Below are 20,138 nucleotides of genomic sequence, written 5' to 3' on the forward strand. Positions count from 1 at the left end.
GGTTGTGATGTTGAGGTCATGGCTACATATAATAATATGTTTTTGTATTTGAGAAAAGTTGTTCGCGCAAATTCGATTCGACATTTTATTTTTTTTTGAACAATCTCAACTTTCATTGATCTGACAACCAAGGTACTTGATATTTTTGACTCTTTCGACGGGACTATTATTAATCATGAGGTGTGTGTCATTGTGTATGTTTTTCCTACTAATAATCATATACTTCGTCTTGTTTATGTTAATGCGTAGGCCATATTCGTCACTACGTAAGTTAACTCGGTTTACAAGTTCTTGTAATCCCATCAAGCTATCGGCTGAAGGTGTTGTGTCACCTGCATAGCGTATATTATTTATGAAAATACCATTCACTTTAATCAATACTGGTTACCCATTCTTGAAATATTACTACCGAATATATGTTAAATAACAAGGGTGACAGAATGCATCCTTGTCTTACACCTCGTGAAATAGATATTTCTTCGGTTATATCACCACTGATGCTTACATGGGCAGTTTGTTGCCAATTTAGATTTCTTATGCAACGAGTCTTTTGTTATCTATTCCCATAGAATAAAGAATTTCCATAAGTTTATCATGTTTAATGGTGTCGAAAGTTTTCTCATAATCAACAAAGCATAAAAATATATCTTTTTGGACATCTTTACATTTTTTCAGTTTCTCTTGCCCATTAACTCTTCACATATCTTATATATTCTGGCATGAATGACTTTTAGAAATATCTTGAGAGCATGTGACATTGGACTAATTAGTCTGTACTCACTACAATGTTTCGCATTAGTTTTCTTAGGTAGTGGCATGAAAGTTGATTTTAACCAGTCTTTTGGATATTGGCCATTGACATAAACTTGGTTAAAAAGCTTTACTAAGAGAGTCATATTTTTGTCATTTATTATCTTTAAAATTTCAGCTGGAACCTCATCCGGACCTGTAGCTTTGTAATTTTTCATTGATTGTATAGCTCTCTCTATTTCGCTTTTCGATTTCAATATATTTCTTCCATAAACATTTCTTTTCATTTATGTCAAATACCACCTCATTGTTTTCATTTGTAAGTATTGAGGGCGGATTTTTACGATGAATACCTGCGGCTTCTTTCAATTTTTTGAATAAATGGAAGGTATCATGTAAAAGTTGTAGTCTTTGGATTTCTTGGAATTCATTGTTTATCCAGTTTGTTTTTGCATTACGGATCATCTTCCTTATTTCTCTATTCATTTGTCTATACATGTATGTGTTTTTATTTTTATATTCCCGGCGTTTACTTATTAGTTTTAATATGTCATCGTTCATCCAATTAATCCGTAAATCGTTCGATAATTTCGACTGGTAACTGGCGAATGACACGCATGACGGTTTGAGACCTGAGACTTCGCACATCCCCAAGGAAAAAGTTCAACACGTTAAAGTATCTGCTGACCGAAGTGTTCCCTCACCACCATGCGATGTGCGGGAAGTGACACCGTGTTGTTGAAGCCAAATGTCGCCGAGGTCACGAACTTCATTTTCAGGCATCAAAGAGTTGGTTAATATGGCGCGATAACGGTCGCCATTGAAAATTACCTTCTCACCTGCATTATTTTTGAAGAAATATGGACCGATGATTCTATCGGCCCACAAACCACATCAAACCATTTTTTTTCCATCAAATGGTAGCTCTTAAATCTCTTCAAGTTGCACTTTGTCGCACATGCGGCAATTTTGCTTGTTTACATACCCATTAAGTCAGATATTGGCCTCTTCGCTGAACAAACTTTGGTTCGCAATCGTTGGATATCCTTGGAACTTTACGAGAGCCCCTAGAGCGAAGCGATGTCCCTTGAAACTTCTTCATTGCATACTGTACGTGGTCTATGCGGTCAAATATTATCCAATAATGAATGAATGCTTGGTTTCAAGATGGGTGGTGGTGTGGCGAATAGTAGGGCTCAGTGGGCTGAATATGATTAAGAATGAAGCGCGCGAAACAGAAATGATATATAAGCGGCAATATTTTATAGATATATTATATATATGTATTTAAATGTATTATTTAAATCTGTATTATATATAAACATCATTTTATAATATTTTGAATATAATAAAGAGGCAGATAATACCTAATAGGCAATATAATAAAGAATAATAATGACAATAGGTTATAAATAATACATAATTTACTACACTAAAGGCTACCAAACTTTTTAAACTTGTGACCATTTTCAACTTTTAGCAAGCAATCAGAAAATAAAATGAGGACATCAAATCTAACCTCGCATTGAAGATATATTCTCTCCAATGTTATGTGTAAATAGTCCGTTGACCTCTTTCGATTGGTCAACGTGCAAGAGTTGAAGTGTATTAAGTTATAAGTTTCTGCAAAATCTAACTCATAATACATTATGTGTTTGCAGTAAATTGTATAAATAAGCCCATTGTCTATCCATATTTGCCCTTCAGCATGTATAAAAGTACCTACCCTATGTTTGATTTCAGTTAGATGCCTAACTCTATCAGAAAAAAATATCTACCACTTAAAGATCATTAATCAAACATTGTGCAGATGAGACTCGAAGCAGTATGAGGATGCGTATTCAAATATTAATGTATGAATAAATGTATATAATAGCTCAGAGTCATATGTGTATTCTACAAATTCTCCAACGGTTATTACACAAATGGAATCCATACGCCAGTAGGATCCTGCCAAAATACAAATCCCTATGCTAGCACCCCATCAGCACGCCTTCGACAGTTTGTCGGATGAAATCTTCTCGGCAATGATGTACTATTTAAATAGTGGCACCAACGAAACACCAATTTTCAGTCACTTCTATAAATATATATTTATATTTCAGACGACTAGTGGGTATGTACTAATGATTTCTCCCCTGAATTTACAGTTTTCAGTATCACTTAGAATTGAGGAAATTATGGAAAATCACTGCAATAAAACAGAAAACATTCTTTGACCCAAATAAGTAGCGCAAGTATACAACTCCAACATTTGATTGCATAAAAGCTCGATTGAAGTGTCAGGACGTTGCTGGAGGGTGGCAGGTGGGGCATGAAATAGGTGTATTGTCGGAGCTTTGTATTTAGTGCAAAAACTACAAGTCAAATGTTCAACCCCTTCCAAGCCCCGTTTACTGTCATCTCTCGCCAGTCAGCCATCACTTGAGTTCTCAAATGACAGCAAATCTCGCGTGAATTGTCAAATGTGACACGGATGTTAAAATGTGTTTACTAGTATCTCGCTTCCTTTACAGATGTGGGAATGTATGTATGTGTTATATGAATTGCTGCTCATTTGTTAATATGGGCTTTGTATATATTCGCGTGTGTATTTGGGTTTTGTAACCGTTAGCCACTGTCGAAAGCTGAAAGAGACATGTAATCGAAGACTCCCTGTGAGCAAAATGTGAACGAAAACAAATTGTTTCAAACTGGAAATATCATTTTGCCAAATATGCTTAAAGCGCCTGTAACACCTGTTCAGAAACCACCCTAAATATTTATTGAATAATATATATAATATCATGGACCCTGTACAGATATTTTAATCATAAGTCTTCTCAACGCCATAACATAACTATTTCTTATATGTTTATTACTTTAGGATCGTTTGTGATCCTTTACATTGTCAGTAAAATATTTGTATTGTATATATTAAATATTAAAGTAAGTAATCAATATACTCGAAAGGAACATTAATTGCAGTGTTGATAGTGGTATTAGTAAAAATTATCTATGCCTAAATCTACATACATTCGTATGTGCTGGTGAAAATGCTCATATATATTTGTAACGCGATATTTGTTTATATAAAGATTAACAAAAATATTTCTTTTACGATTGTAGCCGTTACGAACTGTCCAGGAATTTGAACAGACCCATACTATGGAACTGTGGTTTACCCTATCCAATCAACATGATATTAGTCAGACCAAACTATTTTTTGATTTTATATTACAAGATAAAAATTTCAATTGGAATCAAACGAACTAGGGCTAAATCAAAGCTTTTCATAGTTGAAGCTTGTGTAGAACTTACAGAAGTGCTGTATTCACTTATCTAAAAACTTAATAAAAGAGCTAAGAGGGTTAAATACGCAATAAAAATTATAGTACACATTTCGTAAAAAACGTATAAACAGGCTTAATTCACGGAACGGTTTCAAACTCAGGTAATAACTTAAAATTAACGATTAAATTTTAAAGAATTAATTACATTATAGTTATCTATTTTTCTCAACTTTTTGTTACAATTATATGTATAATACCCTTTGCCCTTGATCGGCTATAACTAACTCAGGAAGAAGGGTTCCTGCCTCGATTGGAAATTTAAATCTCGTACGAAATTTACTTGGTATTGGTATAACAGAAAGACTAGAAATATCAGTTCAAGTAGATATAAACAAATAAGAAAGTTTTGTTTTTCAAGAGCTCTGGTTAGATCATTGTAATCCTTTGTTCATTGGTCTTATTAATTAAAAGATGGTCTAAGAACTAGCAAAAACTTGTACACATTTTATGGTATCTGTTCAGAGCGCTCAGAACATCACCTGATAATTAAGTGGCATCACCTACTACTTTTTGTACATTTACGCACTCTGCAATCCTGTCAAACATTAGATGTAACAATTGCTTAAATAAATTCCATTCGCTTTTATAACGTGAACAAAACAACACGATTTCGGCTTTTTGTTCTATTTCGCTTTTCATCGCTATTCGTTCGAGCGCAAAAATTCTTGCGCGACGACATACATTTGTTGGTGACCCCGACGTGATACCGCGTGCAGTTACATTGCATACTTTGTTGCTTCTTTCGCAGTACCGTGTACAGATCACCAGATCCTACAGTTAACTCATCGCGGTTAATAGTTTTGTTGTTCGTAATTTTTCTCCTATTTTGCCGTGCAAAATATACAGTGTACAAATCACGAACTTCAACTGTTAATTTAGTTGAACAGTTTCATTTAACCGTATTAATATATAAACAGTTTGCCGTGCAAACAGTTACCTCGTAACATTCGTTTAAAAAAAAATGTCGTTTTTAAAAAGAAAAAGTGAAGCCATTTTACGCAAGTTAAATTCAACACCACTTGGCATGGAAGAACTTAATTCCATGGATCATGCAGAGCTATCAGTCAGATCAGAACAGCTCGATCGTATTCAACATCAATTCGAATTAACGCAGTCACAATTGGAGGAAGAGGACCCTGATGAGCTTGAAACTACCACTCGCGATGAATTCGCGGCAACTTTCATCAGAGTTAAGGCAGCGTTTACGAGGGAGTTAAACAAGTTGGATCCTCAAGTAATGTCATCTACGAGACATCAACCTTTACAGGAGCAACCATCGGTCATTGTGATGAAACAACCAAAGTCTCGTCTGCCGCAGTTGCAGCTACCGTCATTTGGAGGAGCGTATACAGATTGGCCGAACTTTTTTGGCATGTTTCAAACAATAGTACACGATGATACAGAATTGTCAAACTTGGAAAAATTCCAGCATCTTCGTTCATGCCTAAAGGGAGCAGCACTGGATACTATCCAATCACTTGAAATGCGTGACGAAAACTACACAATTGCTATGAAATTACTTAGTCAAAGATTCAGTAATCGACGTTTGATTTTTCAGGCACACATTCAAGAGCTATTCGGATTACAGAGGGTGAGCACTGACAAGAAATCAGGAGAGTTGCGTTCGCTGGTGGACAAATTAGTATCGCATGTTCGAGCCTTGCATTCGTTGGGTACGTTCGAACAAATAGCTGATTGTTTGCTTCAGTATATCGCTGCACAGAAATTGGATCCCGAAACACACGCATTATGGGAAGAAAAGGTTCCAGTTGACGAGTTGCCCACGTGGACGGACATGACTACGTTCTTGCAGAGGAGATGTCAAACATTAGAAAATGTGACTCATGCTATGGTAACAAAAACACCTAGCACACAGGTGAGCAATACAAAGTATCGTAAAAATGCATTTGTTGTTTCTAAGACTTCCACCAAAAGTTGTTCGATTTGTCAAAAACATGACCATATTGTATACACGTGCCCACTATTCGCAAGTTTGAGTCCAAGTGACAGGTGGAAGGAAGCCAAAAGAGCACATCTGTGCATAAATTGTCTCAAACCAGGACATCAGGTGCAGCAATGTAAATCTTCTACATGTCGTTGTTGCTCAATGAAGCATCATACCCTGCTGCATTTTACTCAAGTCCACCAAGCCGTAACTGGTATTTTAGAAACCACACCTGGTCCATCACAGCCAGCTGTCCTCGTCACAAGGACATCAAAAAGTCGCTCACCTTCACCTCTGTCACGCTCTTGTTCAACTGAATGTGTGCTTCTTGCAACTGCTATTGTTTTCGTTCGCAACAGTGTCGGATCGCTAATACCATGTCGTGCAATCCTCGATTCTGCTTCACAACTCAACTTTATAACGACGAGATTAGCAAATCAATTACAAATTAAAAAATCAAAATCGTCTTTAGCAGTTTCTGGTATCGGAGATTCGGAATTTATTGTTAATTCTAGCGTCAACATTTCAATTCACTCTGTACATAACAGCTTCAGTGTCAATTTAGAATCTGCGGTAACTCCAACAATCACCGATTATCAGCCAAACTATCCACTCGAAGTCAGTGATTGGGATATTCCAGCGAATATCAACTTAGCTGATCCTGAGTTTCAGAAGCCCCAACGTGTGGATCTTCTCATAGGTGCAAGCATATTTTTTGATTTGCTTTGCATTGGTCAAATTCGTTTGAAAAATAATTATATTCTACAAAAAACTCGTTTTGGATGGATCGTATCGGGTGGCCAAAGCACATCGCCAAAACTATCATCGCTTACAACAACCGTAACAACATCGCTTGAGTGTGACGCAGGTCATCCATCTACCAATGAACTGGTGCGTTCATTTTGGGAAATAGACAACAGCTTTGAGCCAATTAGTAAGGCAACAAGAGAGGAACTCGATTGTGAAGATCACTTTAAGGCAAACTACAGTCGTTTGCTGACAGGCGAATATTCCGTTCGCTTACCTCTAAAGCCCAGTATTAGCCTTCTTGGTGATTCCTACGAGCAAGCGTTACGACGGTTTCTAACTCTTGAGAGGCGTCTCGAACGTAATAAGGAAGTAAAATTACAATACATATCTTTTATGAAGGAATATCTCGAACTTAAACACATGTCTCCAGTATCGAAGCCAATACCATCGCTACCCACATATTTTATTCCACATCATTGCGTGTTCAAAAACGATAGCACAACAACAAAACTTAGAGTCGTATTCGACGGCTCAGCACAGACTACAACTGGTTATTCATTGAACAATGCGCTGATGGCAGGTCCAACCATTCAGCCAAAGTTAGCCGACACTCTTCTTCGTTTTCGAGCAAATCCGGTCGCCCTAACCGGAGACATTTGCAAAATGTATCGGTGCATTCGAGTCACCACACCTGATAATTACTTGCAATGCATACTTTGGAGGGACGATCCAAAAGATGACATAAAAATATTTAAACTCGATACGGTTACTTATGGGACAAAGTCTGCACCATTTTTGGCTATTCGCACCATGCATCAACTTGCTGTCGATGAAGCAGTTTTATACCCCATTGGTTCCAAAATAATTCAACGCGATTTTTATGTCGACGACTTAATCACTGGTGCTCACACCGTTGAAGAAGTAAAAGAAATAATGAAACAAACCTCTGATCTGTTAGGTAAAGGAAACTTTAAAATTCGAAAATGGTGTTCAAATAAACCAGAAGTGCTTAGCAATGTGCCGGATACAGATAAGGAGAAATTAATCAAATTCGATGATGGAAGTGTTTTAACTAAGACGCTTGGACTTCAATGGAATCCCGATGCTGATATTTTCATATTTTCGTTTACTTCTCGCCAAAACAATACAAAAATTACTAAGCGCTCAGTTTTGTCGGTTATTGCTCAACTTTATGATCCATTGGGATTAATTGGACCCGTAGTGTGCAAGGCAAAAATATTCCTTCAGCGACTGTGGGTGGAGAAGATCGATTGGGATGAAAGTCTACCAATGACTTATCAAACAGCGTGGCTTCAACTTTACGATGAATTTAGTAGTATAGGAAATATGACTTTTCCGCGATATGTTGGCTTTCCAAATTCTAGCTTGGAGTTACATGCATTTTGTGATGCCAGTCTGTTAGCTTACGGCATCTGTATCTACGTAGTATCTCGTTTAGGTGGACATGCATATTCCACATTGCTCTGTTCGAAATCAAGGGTTGCCCCATTAAAAACGGTCACAGTTCCTAAACTAGAGTTATGTGCAGCTGCGCTTCTGGCTCAAGTAATTCAGTCTATATACAATTTACGTATATTTAACTGTCGATTCTTCTGCTGGTCGGATTCTACAACGGTTTTGTCATGGATCAAGGAGGAGCCTTCACGTTTTAATATTTTTGTCGCCAATCGCATTACAAGTATACAGCATTTAACTAATGGCATGGAGTGGCGGTATGTACCAACACATCTAAACCCTGCAGACATCTTGTCGAGAGGTGCATCGCCCATAGAGTTATCAAACTCTTCACTTTGGAAATTTGGACCCCCATTTCTGCTTGATTTGGAAACAAATTGGCCAGAAAGTAGTATTCGCGTTAGAAACTTACCTGAACGGCGGAAAAATGCATTACTGTCGTCAACTTCAGTAACTGATATATCACTTGATTGTAAATATATAAACTCCTTTACAGTAATGCAGCGCATATATGGTTACGTACACATGTTCATCAAAAAGGACCATTCTGGTATTCTCGATACTACACATATTCAACAAGGAACCTGGTATTTACTTCGTATGGTGCAAAGAGTGAATTTTTCTTCTGAATACAAGGATCTTAAAAGGTCTGTGCCAATAAGTACATCGAGTAAATTAGCGTCTTTGTCACCATTTTTAGACTCATTTGGACTTATTCGAGTAGGTGGTCGTTTAGAAAATGCGTTATTGGATTACCATTCACGACATCCAATCATTCTACCTAAGGGACATCCCCTAACAGAATCTATTATAACACATTTTCACCATCAGAATCTACATGCCGGACCCCAAGCATTACTTGCTGCAATTCGACAACAATATTGGCCCCTGGGAGGCAAAAAGGTGGTGAGTCACATAGTAAACAAGTGCGTGCGATGTTTCAGATTACGACCCAAGATTTGCGAACAGATTATGGGAAACTTACCAGAAGACCGCGTCCGTCAAAGTCGGCCCTTTCTAATCACCGGAGTTGACTATTGCGGACCGTTCTACTACCGATCTGAAATAAGAAGCAGACCATCAACGAAATGTTACATAAGTCTCTTCATATGTTTTACTACGAAGGCGGTTCATATGGAAGTCGTAAAGGATCTATCAACTGAATCCTTTCTAGCAGCATTGCGTCGTTTTTATTGCACTCGTGGAAAACCAAAGATCATTTGGTCTGATAACGCAACAAACTTTGTTGGAGCAAGAAATGAAATGGCAGAATTGCAGCAACAATTTCTCAAGCAGCAACATGTTGAAGCAGTTTATCGGCAGTGCCTTGTTGAAGGAATTGACTGGAAGTTTATTCCACCTCGGTCTCCTCATTTCGGAGGTCTTTGGGAGGCCTCAATTAAAATAGCGAAATTCCATTTCTGGCGAATTGTTGGTTCTGCAGTACCCACTTTTGATGAACTTAGAACACTCGTATGTCAGATCTCAGCAGTTATTAACTCTCGACCACTTTGTCCAATTACAGAAAATCCCGATGATTTAGATGTTCTCACACCAGGCCATTTCCTTATAGGAGCACCACTAACGTCTTTACCAGAACCAAACCTTTCAACAATAAACACCAGTCGACTGAACAACTGGCAGCGAATACAATTCATGCAACAGACCTTTTGGAAGAGGTGGAGTTCCGAATATTTATCACTGTTGCAACAACGTTCACGATGGCGATACCCAAGGAACAATATCCCAATTGGAACTCTTGTCCTTATCAAGGATGAAGCATTGCCGCCACTCAAATGGCTGCTTGGAAGAGTCACTAAAGTCTTCCTGGGGAACGATTCTAAAGTTCGTGTAGCTGAAGTTAAGACGGCCAATGGTATTTGCAAACGAGCCATCTCTAAATTGTGCGCTCTTCCCATCGATGATCATTTAGCTGGCGGTATGACTCGCCATCGGGGGGAGTATGTTCAGAGCGCTCAGAACATCACCTGATAATTAAGTGGCATCACCTACTACTTTTTGTACATTTACGCACTCTGCAATCCTGTCAAACATTAGATGTAACAATTGCTTAAATAAATTCCATTCGCTTTTATAACGTGAACAAAACAACACGATTTCGGCTTTTTGTTCTATTTCGCTTTTCATCGCTATTCGTTCGAGCGCAAAAATTCTTGCGCGATCTTTTGAAGGTATTTTAAGACTTAGTATTAGCAAAATATTTATTTGGAAAGAACTACAGCTCATCTCCGGGAGCTAAAAGAAGACTCTGAACTGGATATTTTTCGAAAAAATCTTCGCTTAATTAGTTTGGGACTTTAGGTGTTTTCGAGTAATGTTGGTCACCGACTTTGATAACACCATTTTGAGAAAAACGCTTTAAAATTTGGAATTTGTACTTCCATGCACTCTGAAACGCTTTTTCAAATTTGGCTGTAACTTCGAAAATGTTCACCGGGATGATATGAAATTGTCTGTGTGTATTTTTAAATAGATGCCCATTAAGGAAAACATAAAATAAAAGTAAGAAAGGCTGAGTTCGGGTGCGGCCGAATATTTCACAAAAACGAACATAATAAAATTTATTCTCTTGCAACTTGCAAGAATCAAAGCGAAGGAAATGCTATAAGGTGTAAAACCAATCATATAGAGTGAAGTCAGCCGGATGTTCCAAAATTCTGATATTAGTTATATAGGGGCTAGGCCAAGTTTTCGCTCAAATTTTGCTTCAAAGATACACTGTTATGAGTAAAAGAAGCTCTCTTATTTTTATTGGGATATCTAACATATTGGTCGATATATGATGTACAAAGTCACAAGGAAGTTCGAAAATATTTATATGATGTACATATATGGGGACTAAGGGAAGTATTGGTCCAATTTAACCCATCTTTGAGACACAGACATAATAACACTAGAGAAGGATTATTATTTAATATCAGCTGTATGTATCACACATAGATACCGAGAGTTGAAGAGGGAAGCGAGACGCATTTGTAGACAGAAGAAGAAAGAGGCCGAAATGCGTGAGTACGAAGAGCTTGATAAGCTGGCCGACAGGGGTAATGCTCGAAAATTTTACGAAAAAATGCGGCGGCTTACAGAAGGTTTTAAGACCGGAGCATACTCTTGTAGAACCCCCAAAGGTGATCTAGCCACCGATGCCCAGAGCATACTTGATTATGGAGGGAACACTTCTCTAGCCTGCTGAATGGCAGTGAACACATAACACCAGGAGAAGGCGAACCCGATTCCCCAATCGATGACGATGGAGCAGACGTTCCATTACCCGGCCATGAAGAAGTTCGAATAGCAGTTGCTCGCCTGAAGAACAACAAAGCGGCAGGGGCCGACGGATTGCCGGCCGAGCTATTCAAACACGGCGGCGAAGGAGCATGCATCAGCTTCTTTGCAAAATATGGTCGGATGGAAGCATGCCCAACGATTGGAATTTAAGTGTGCTATGCCCAATCCATAACAAAGAAGACCCCACAATCGCCAACTACCGTGGGATTAGCCTCCTCAACATCGCATATACGGTTCTGTCGAGCGTATTGCGTGAAAGATTAAAGCCCATCGTCAACAAACTGATTAGACCTTATCAGTGTGTACATCAACAACGGACCAGATATTCACCACGCGCCAAATCTTGGAAAAGACCCGTGAAAGGAGAATCGACACTCGATTCAAAGCTGCTTTCGACAGCACGAAAAGGAGCTGCCTTTATGCCGCGATGTCTGAATTTGGTATCCCCGCAAAACTAATACGGCTGTGCAAACTGACGTTGAGTAACACGAAAAACTCCGTCAGGATCGGGAAGGACCTCTCCGAGCCATTCGATACCAAACGAGGTTTCAGACAAGGCGACTCCCTATCGCGCGACTTTTTCAATCTGCTGCTGGAGAAAATTATTAGAGCTGCAGAACTGAATCGAGCAGGTACAATCTTTTATGAAAGTGTACAGCTGCTGGCGTATGCCGATGATATTGATATCATCGGTCTCAACACCCGCGCCGTTAGTTCTGCTTTCTCCAGACTGAACAAGGAAGCAACGCAAATGGGTCTGGCAGTGAACGAGGGCAAGACGAAGTATCTCCTGTCATCAAACAAACAGTCGTCGCACTCGCGACTTGGCTCTCACGTCACTGTTGACAGTCATAACTTTGAAGTTGTAGATAATGTCGTCTATCTTGGAACCAGCGTAAACTCCACCAACAATTTCAGCCTTGAAATCCAACGCAGGATTACTTTTGCCAACAGGTGCTACTTAGGACTGAGTAGGCAATTGAAAAGTAAAGTCCACTCTCGACGAACAAAACCCAAACTCTATAAGTCGCTCATAATTCCCGTCCTACTATATGGTGCAGAGGCTTGGACGATGACAACAACCGATGAGTCGACGTTGCGAGTTTTCGAGAGAAAAGTTCTGCGAAAGATTTATGGTCCTTTGCGCGTTGACCACGGCGAATATCGCATTCGATGGAACGATGAGCTGTACGAGATATACGACGACATTGACATAGTTCAGCGAATTAAAAGACAGCGGCTACGCTGGCTAGGTCATGTTCTCCGGATGGATGAAAACACTCCAACTCTGAAAGTATTCGACGCAGTACCCGCCGCGGGAAGCAGAGGAAGAGGAAGACCTCCACTCCGGTGGAAGGACCAAGTGGAGAAGGACCTGGCCTCGCTTGGAATATCCAATTGGCGCCACGTAGCGAAGAGAAGAAACGACTGGCGCGCTGTTGTTGACTCGGCTATAATCGCGTAAGCGGTGTCTACGCCAGTAAAGAAGAAGAAGAATATATCACACATTGACAGATATATTCGATCAAAAGTCAAGTACAGGTACCGGGTGTAAATATTCGGTACCTAGCGGCTTGGAGAGTTTTTATTAGACTTAAAAATTTTTTGGCCATTTTAGTTATTATCCGAATTCATTAACTTTCACAATTTGACATAATAATGTAAAAGAAATGCCACATAATTAATTTTGTCGAATCGGTTGATCGGGTCCCGAGATGTGGGATTTCACCTAAAAATTGGCCAGACCCAATTAATTTAATCCTAAGATTTTCACACATTCTCCCATACTATCTTAGTGGTAAAGTTTAATGTCTCTGGCGTATTTCATTATTGATTTATCGGGCTTTTACAATTAGTGTAATTCAGTTAATTATTCAATTATTTGAATCGTTCAAATTTGTCGTTTTCTTCAAAAATGTTTGAAAATTATTCAGTGAAAATGTTATGTGTGTTGCACACAAAGTGATCAATTACAGATCGAAATTTGTTAAGATGTCACCAAGTGGTCGCGCAAATATCGGTCGGCGTTCTTTTTGGCATTAACGTACATTAGCAGCCCAAGGCACAGCAACAGCTTCGATGGACTTTATCTTGAAGCAACGTATATATGGTGCATTTAGATGCTAGATGTACTCTGTTGAGTGGCAAAAGAGAGGTTTGCCGCACGCACACATTCTTCTTTGGACAAACGGATTCCGTTTCCAGTAAAAATTGCCTTTGAGATGACAATCATTAGGACACAAGGATAGTCGCTAAAAATGTGTGGCATAAATTTGGAACTGCTATGTTTTTCACATGCCCAAAATGCGTGCTGGAAAACTATCTTCTCTGTACATTTACGCACCGGAACAGAAACCAAAAAATGTTATTTATCAAGCTGCGTTACATTGAAAAAAAAGGAATAATAAATTTAACTTTATTTTCATTTCAAAACACATAATTTCACGCAGGAACATATGCGAGGTCAGCTAGTAAATAAGTAAATGTTTTTCATTTTATTTGCAATATCCGGGTTCTTTTTGTACGCACAATGTATGCGACAGTTCGTGGATGCAGCGTAAACATTACAAAAGCGTAAGAACTTTTCTTGAAAAACGTCTGTCTTTTAAGTATTTTCAAATCAGCAATTATTTACAGTATTAAAGTTAAAAAAGCAGAGCAATACATCTCATTAAAAATTGTTATAATAAGCTGAACGATTAAATTAAGTGTTTCTATGGAAACCTTTTGACGATATATCTTGGCAAAATTTGGTATGAGTTATACGGGCATGAGTTACAGTGTATACATATGTATGCTATACAAGTATATAATAGGCATTATTTCGATGCAATGAATAGCATGTAAACGCTTAACTTAATCGAAAAATTGAATACAAAAATTTTTGTAGAGCAAACGTATGCGTGTCCCGATTTATAATGAATTTTTAATTGAGTTATAAAAATAATTTTTGCCTTTGAATAATCATTCATCAAGCGTCCATTTCTTTTAAACGTTTAGATTTTCGAAAAATTGTGAGAAACCATTTTGTAGATCATTCAATTTCCTACAAAATCTGTGAAAAAATTTAGGTTTTGAAGTAGTTCGAAACGAGATTATGATAATATTATATAAAACCCCTAAGGGTTAGGACTTCCAGACTTTTCAGACTGTCACGGGAGAAAGAAATATTCTTACCCTACATGTTATTTTATATTCTTCATCTTTTACAATTTGATTACGTTTTTTTTTATATTTATTTTTTTTCTCAGAATAGTTGGCTTCTACTCAGCTGTTAAAATAAAACCATTTACGATCCATAACAGAATGCAGTATTTACCGTCAGAACTCTTCACATTATCACTGTGTCTACATGTTTATACTCCAACTTTTCTCCTCCCTTATACTAACACTCTGCACCTATCTAACTGCTTGTCAGAATTCACCATCCAATAACATTTTTGTATTTTCATGCATACTTATTTTTACCGTTACATCAATATTTCAACATTCAAAAATTTTTTCAGGCAAAAAAATTTTCGCTGTGTCGATTTGATCACCCAAAAGCTTAGCTATTCCCCATTTCCCTTTATGTATACTTCATAAAAACAATGCAGAATGTAGTGTCGTCCGGTTGACTGATGCAAAATATATTTGTCACTTTTAAATTAAATGTAGAGAGGCCAGTACAAAGATCAGGGCAAAGCACGTAAGGCGCTAGAGCTCAGGTGTGAAAATAGTAATCCGAGCATTAGCCAAAGCGTGCAGGTGTTTGGCTGAGATGTAAATTTAATAACAACATAGAGCGAAGAGCGCAGGATACTGTGGTGGATTGCGGAGCTTACAGACCAACTAGCACCACCAAAGAGCCAATTGGCTTAACCGGCGAACGGGCGGCTAGTCGAGAATGACTGGAAGCTGCTGTTTGTTTTTTTCTTGTTTTGGTGTCATTTGTTTTTGTTATTGTTTTTTTGTTTCAACATTGCTTCGTCATTCAATAGTTGGGAAGCAAATACTCGAAACAAAACAAAAAGCAACAACTTAGGCGATAACAAGGATTCAATATGTCTAGCGCCTTGTTGAGCTGAGTCGAAACAAATTTTCGTTGACGCTGCTAAAAAATTGAGTAAGATAAAAAGCAGAGAAAACGGGGTGAAAAATGAAAATTATACCGAAGTAAGCGAACTGAAAGGGAAAAATTAACGCGTAGCAAAAAATGGTAAGCAGGTAAGGAGTGAAATTTTGTACAAAAACCAAATAAAATTTAATAAATCAATTAGAATAAGAAATAATTTAGATAAACTTTAACTAAGATTGTCACTGAATACAAATGTCATTCAGTATCGTATCATCGAATTTTTATTACAACATTTGATTATTTCAAGTTTTTAATTCATTTTATACAATGCCGTATGATATCCATTTCACGAGATCCATTCACGAAACCTCTCTTTTAATTGTAATGAGAAGGAAATTGAATGCTCTCAAAAAGGTCTCTGACAATTTTTACATTTTTATGTGTTCTCAGTGGTCACGAACTGACACAGAAACTCTATCGAATTGTGCTCAAACACTGTCAAAACCATGTAATTTCGCGGTTTTCCTTGCTGTCCGGAGTGACTAAGTACGACACATATCATATTGCTGCTAATTTGTTTGCAGACTTTCGCGGTCCTTAAGTCGATGCTTTGCCTTTGGTTTTGTTCGTGCACTCTTGTCATGTTATTCTCTAATTTTCCTGGTAGTCATTCTCGGTGCACCTCGCAATGGCTCACCAACAACTCATGTAATAAGAAAACCGCTTCTTTACCTTTATAAAACTATAAAGGTAAGAAACAACAGATTTTTAGCGGTTTTGTTCTTAGAATCATAGATCCAACAGTGACTGTCGCTAAAATATCTTTAAAAGACAATGTCAAATCACGAATTTAGTTTGTTGGGAGATAATTTGCGATAAATTGCAGTCTTCTATAAAATGGCCGATAGCCCAGAAAATTAAAAAATTATATTGCTGCAAGAATATAAATAAAGATGCTCACACTTGCAATAGAACACAGCGGTATTTCGACACAGAAAAAAAATTTTCAAGAGAACCTGAACTTTAGCTGTTCTATTAATTAAACATATGACACCTTTAAAAGGCTAGTAAATTCGGCCTCAGCAAATGATAACTCTTTGCTGTCAGCAAATTTAGATAACACAGGACGTTGAATAACTAATTTTTTAATTGTACACTCTTCGTAGAAAACTACGAAGTCTATGAGTTTATACTGTGGAAGGACCTCAACTCACTTTCCGATTTTAAAAATAATAAAATATTAAAATATGGGAACTTGACTCTAGCAACAGTCCACTGTATGTAAAACACCGAAGCCTACATACAGGCGCAATTGCTTCGTACAAATGCTTTGCGAATGCACTATTTCACACTAAGCAAAAAATTGGCTTTCTTTGTCGACATCAAGCCTCAATACGTTTGCATTCACAAGCAATACAAGAAGACAGTAGTGGTAGAGCATAACAGCAAGTACAAAGAAAAAAAGTTTAAAAGAAATATGAATTAAGACGTGAAACAAAAGCAGCAGCAACTGTTGGATGGTTGAAGCTGGCAGATGTCAAAAAAAAGGAAATTTACTTGTGCCTGGACGCTGTCACGCGCCATAATGAAACGGATTCAATATTATTGCTCCTTCTTCTCCTTCATCATCATTTCACCAAGAAATAGTGAATTAAATGCAGCGCAAAATGTTGGCAAAATGTAAAATGGCTGTGCAAAACAAAAGTGGACAACAAATAAATGCGAATATGTGGTTGCATTGGTAAGAGAAGACAAAAAAAAAAAAGGTGCGTGGAGTCCCTACGCGCGGATGAAGTTATACTTCTTAGTGATATTCAGAAATGCATATCATTTTATATGAAAGAAAACTTAAATTCACATTTTATAAATTTATTATGCACATAAAATGAAGAATAAAGCAAAGTCTAAATGAATGAATTTTGACTCAGAATGTAGTTCCGTCTCTTCGTTGCGGAAGAGAATATGCAGCGTAATCATCTCTCTTTTGTTCTTCGCCAATTTGGCTGCCGGATTGACTTGTGAAGATCAATTTTTTGTTGGTGACATATTCATATGTGTACGCATATGTATGTTTGTATGCTTGTGATTTATTTGTTAGGCAATGTATGCAAATATATGTACATATAAGTATATATGAATGTATGAACATGCAAGTCAATGTGCGCACATGCGTATACATACACTCCCGGTGGGGGCTTCAACCCGGTGGGGGCTTCAAATTCCAATGGGAATAGTCACCGTCGCTGAGCTTTAAGCGACCGGGGGGGTCGGCAGGTCGCGGATAGCCGGACGGCCTGTAGTAGCAGGTTAGTTGCGAAATAAGTTTAAACGAATAAGCAATCCCCGACGAGAAGCGGCGGGAGTGGAGGTTGCGGTATAAAAGCCAGCAAGACCGTTGAAACTCCTGCGACAGTGGGCGAATCGACACCGCCCCTTGAAATATGTGTCCCCCACAACATGCAGGGCATGTTGTGTAATAAAAAAATCCAGGCGCGACGGACCCATAATGGGCGGCTTCCTGGTCAGCGTCTGTTCACCATGTTAGGTGCGGCTGATATTACAACGTGACCGGTACACAGCGCGGCGCACTGGGAGTCCCTGGATAACTTAGCAGCGATGTCTCCGCTGTTAGGATAAAAAGGGTGATGTGAGCTTGCTCTGCCGAGGTGTTAGCCGCGTGGTGTATCAGTAAACAGCCACTTCGGTCCCTGGTCAGGGAGTGTGCATTGGGCGCAGGAGTAGTAGCCTGCGTTGCCCCGGGCGAGCGCCGGTCCGTCCGTGTTTTCCGGGACTGGTAAAGCGAAGGACAGGCCTCAGGGAACTGGGGTAGGAGCATAGTCTCCGAGGGTACACCCGTTCCTGTCTATTTCGGCCCGCCCCCCTACACACGATGCGCTGTAAAAACAAACCAATGGAGAATAATTTGAGAAAATACACCAAAACAAATAGCAGCAGTGTACTTGACTGCACGATGAGCAACGGCACTCAGAGCCCTGGCAGCATGTTTTTAGAAACTGATTTATCCAGGGAAACGTCGACGATTAGCGGATCTATGGAAGCGGATCCATTCAAGCGTGCACCAAGATTGATGCGTTCACCAAAACAGGCACTAGTTGTTGAAAAACCGGTAAGAGCGAGGTCGTCACCACCTGCGCTGCAAGACAGCACGCCTCAACTGGAACCAACGCAACCGAAGGGTGACACTATGTCGGAACTAGGAGAAATGATCAAAAGGCTAACAGAAGCAATGAAACAGCCTCAAAGAACGATTAATAACCAGATCCGTGATCTACTTCGCTCACAAGACTCCACGCACGCGCCCAAAGCGAGTACAACAGAGTCAAGGAAAGCAGACGGAATGCGCCCCTAAGGCTTACAGGAACAGACTCAACGCCGAAAAGACCCCGCGAGGATGAGCAGCTGACGCGAAAGACCCCGCCTAAAAAAATAGCCAGCCAAGAGGAAGTCCAAAAGAGGAGCTCCGCGTGTAAGAGGAATGAAGAAATCATTCCTATAAAAGAACGGAAGGAAGAGGAAAAGGCAGATGAATGGAAACAGGTGAAACGAAAAGCACAAAACCCGATTAAAAAGGCCGTCTTTGCTCCACGTCCGAGGCCCGATGCAATTATCATTGCGCGCACGGGAAACATGTCGTACAGCGATATGCTTAGAGCTGTCAAAAAGGAAGATGCTCTGAAAGAGCTTGGCGAGAACGTGTCACGGATTCGGAAAACGGCAAAAGGCGAAATATTGCTTGAAATGAAGAAGGCCCAGATGGAAAACAGGGGAGCATATGAAAGGGAGATAGGCAAAGTCCTAGGCGACCAGGCGAAAATAAGAACCCTAACCCACGAGGTATCAGTGGAGATCAGAGACCTGGACGAAATCACCACCAAAGAGGACATAGCGGTGGCAATACGCTCTCAAATTAAAGAGCTGAGTTCCATTGATGTAAATGCCATCAAAGCCATCAGACAGGCATACGCGGGCACGCAGACGGCAGTCATCAGCCTTCCCGCAGCGGACTCAAAACGGCTGCTTGACGCTCATAAGCTCAAGATTGGATGGGTGGTCTGTAGAATAAGGGAAAAGCCGAACCTCAGAAAGTGTTTCAGGTGCCTGGAATACGGTCATCTGGCGAGGGCATGCAAGAGTGAGGAAGATCGAAGCACATGTTGTGCCAAATGTGGTGAAAAGGGACATTTCGCAAAGGAATGTGACAAAAGCCCATCGTGTGCAGCATGCAAAAGCAGCGGGAAAAAAGAGACCGGACACCGGATCGGAAGCTGGAAGTGTCCACTATATCAAGCGGCCTGTAAACAGACAAAATGAGAGTTGTCCAAATCAACCTAAACCACTGCGAAGCGGCTCAAGAGCTGCTGAAACAAACAATATTCGAAAAAAAGATAGACGTGGCGATAGTGTGTGAGCAGTATAAAAACATAAACGCTGGCACGTGGATCTCTGACAAGGAAAAGAAAGTTGCCATATGGGCCTGTGGGGGTAACGCCTTCCAAGATAA

At 39.3% G+C, this 20,138-nt stretch overlaps 1 protein-coding gene across 1 annotated transcript; it reads left to right on the forward strand.

The window, feature by feature from the left end:
* Positions 1 to 4,407: 4,407 nt before the first annotated feature.
* On the forward strand, positions 4,408 to 18,986 carry LOC125777547 (uncharacterized). Its single transcript, XM_049452647.1, has 2 exons — positions 4,408 to 8,510; positions 18,566 to 18,986. Exons 1-2 carry the CDS (start codon positions 5,044 to 5,046, stop codon positions 18,984 to 18,986), a joined length of 3,888 nt encoding a protein of 1,295 aa, XP_049308604.1. The 5' UTR covers positions 4,408 to 5,043.
* Positions 18,987 to 20,138: the final 1,152 nt, after the last annotated feature.

The sequence above is a fragment of the Bactrocera dorsalis genome, chromosome 3 (genome assembly GCF_023373825.1).
Source record: "Bactrocera dorsalis isolate Fly_Bdor chromosome 3, ASM2337382v1, whole genome shotgun sequence".
Classification (NCBI taxonomy): domain Eukaryota; kingdom Metazoa; phylum Arthropoda; class Insecta; order Diptera; family Tephritidae; genus Bactrocera; species Bactrocera dorsalis.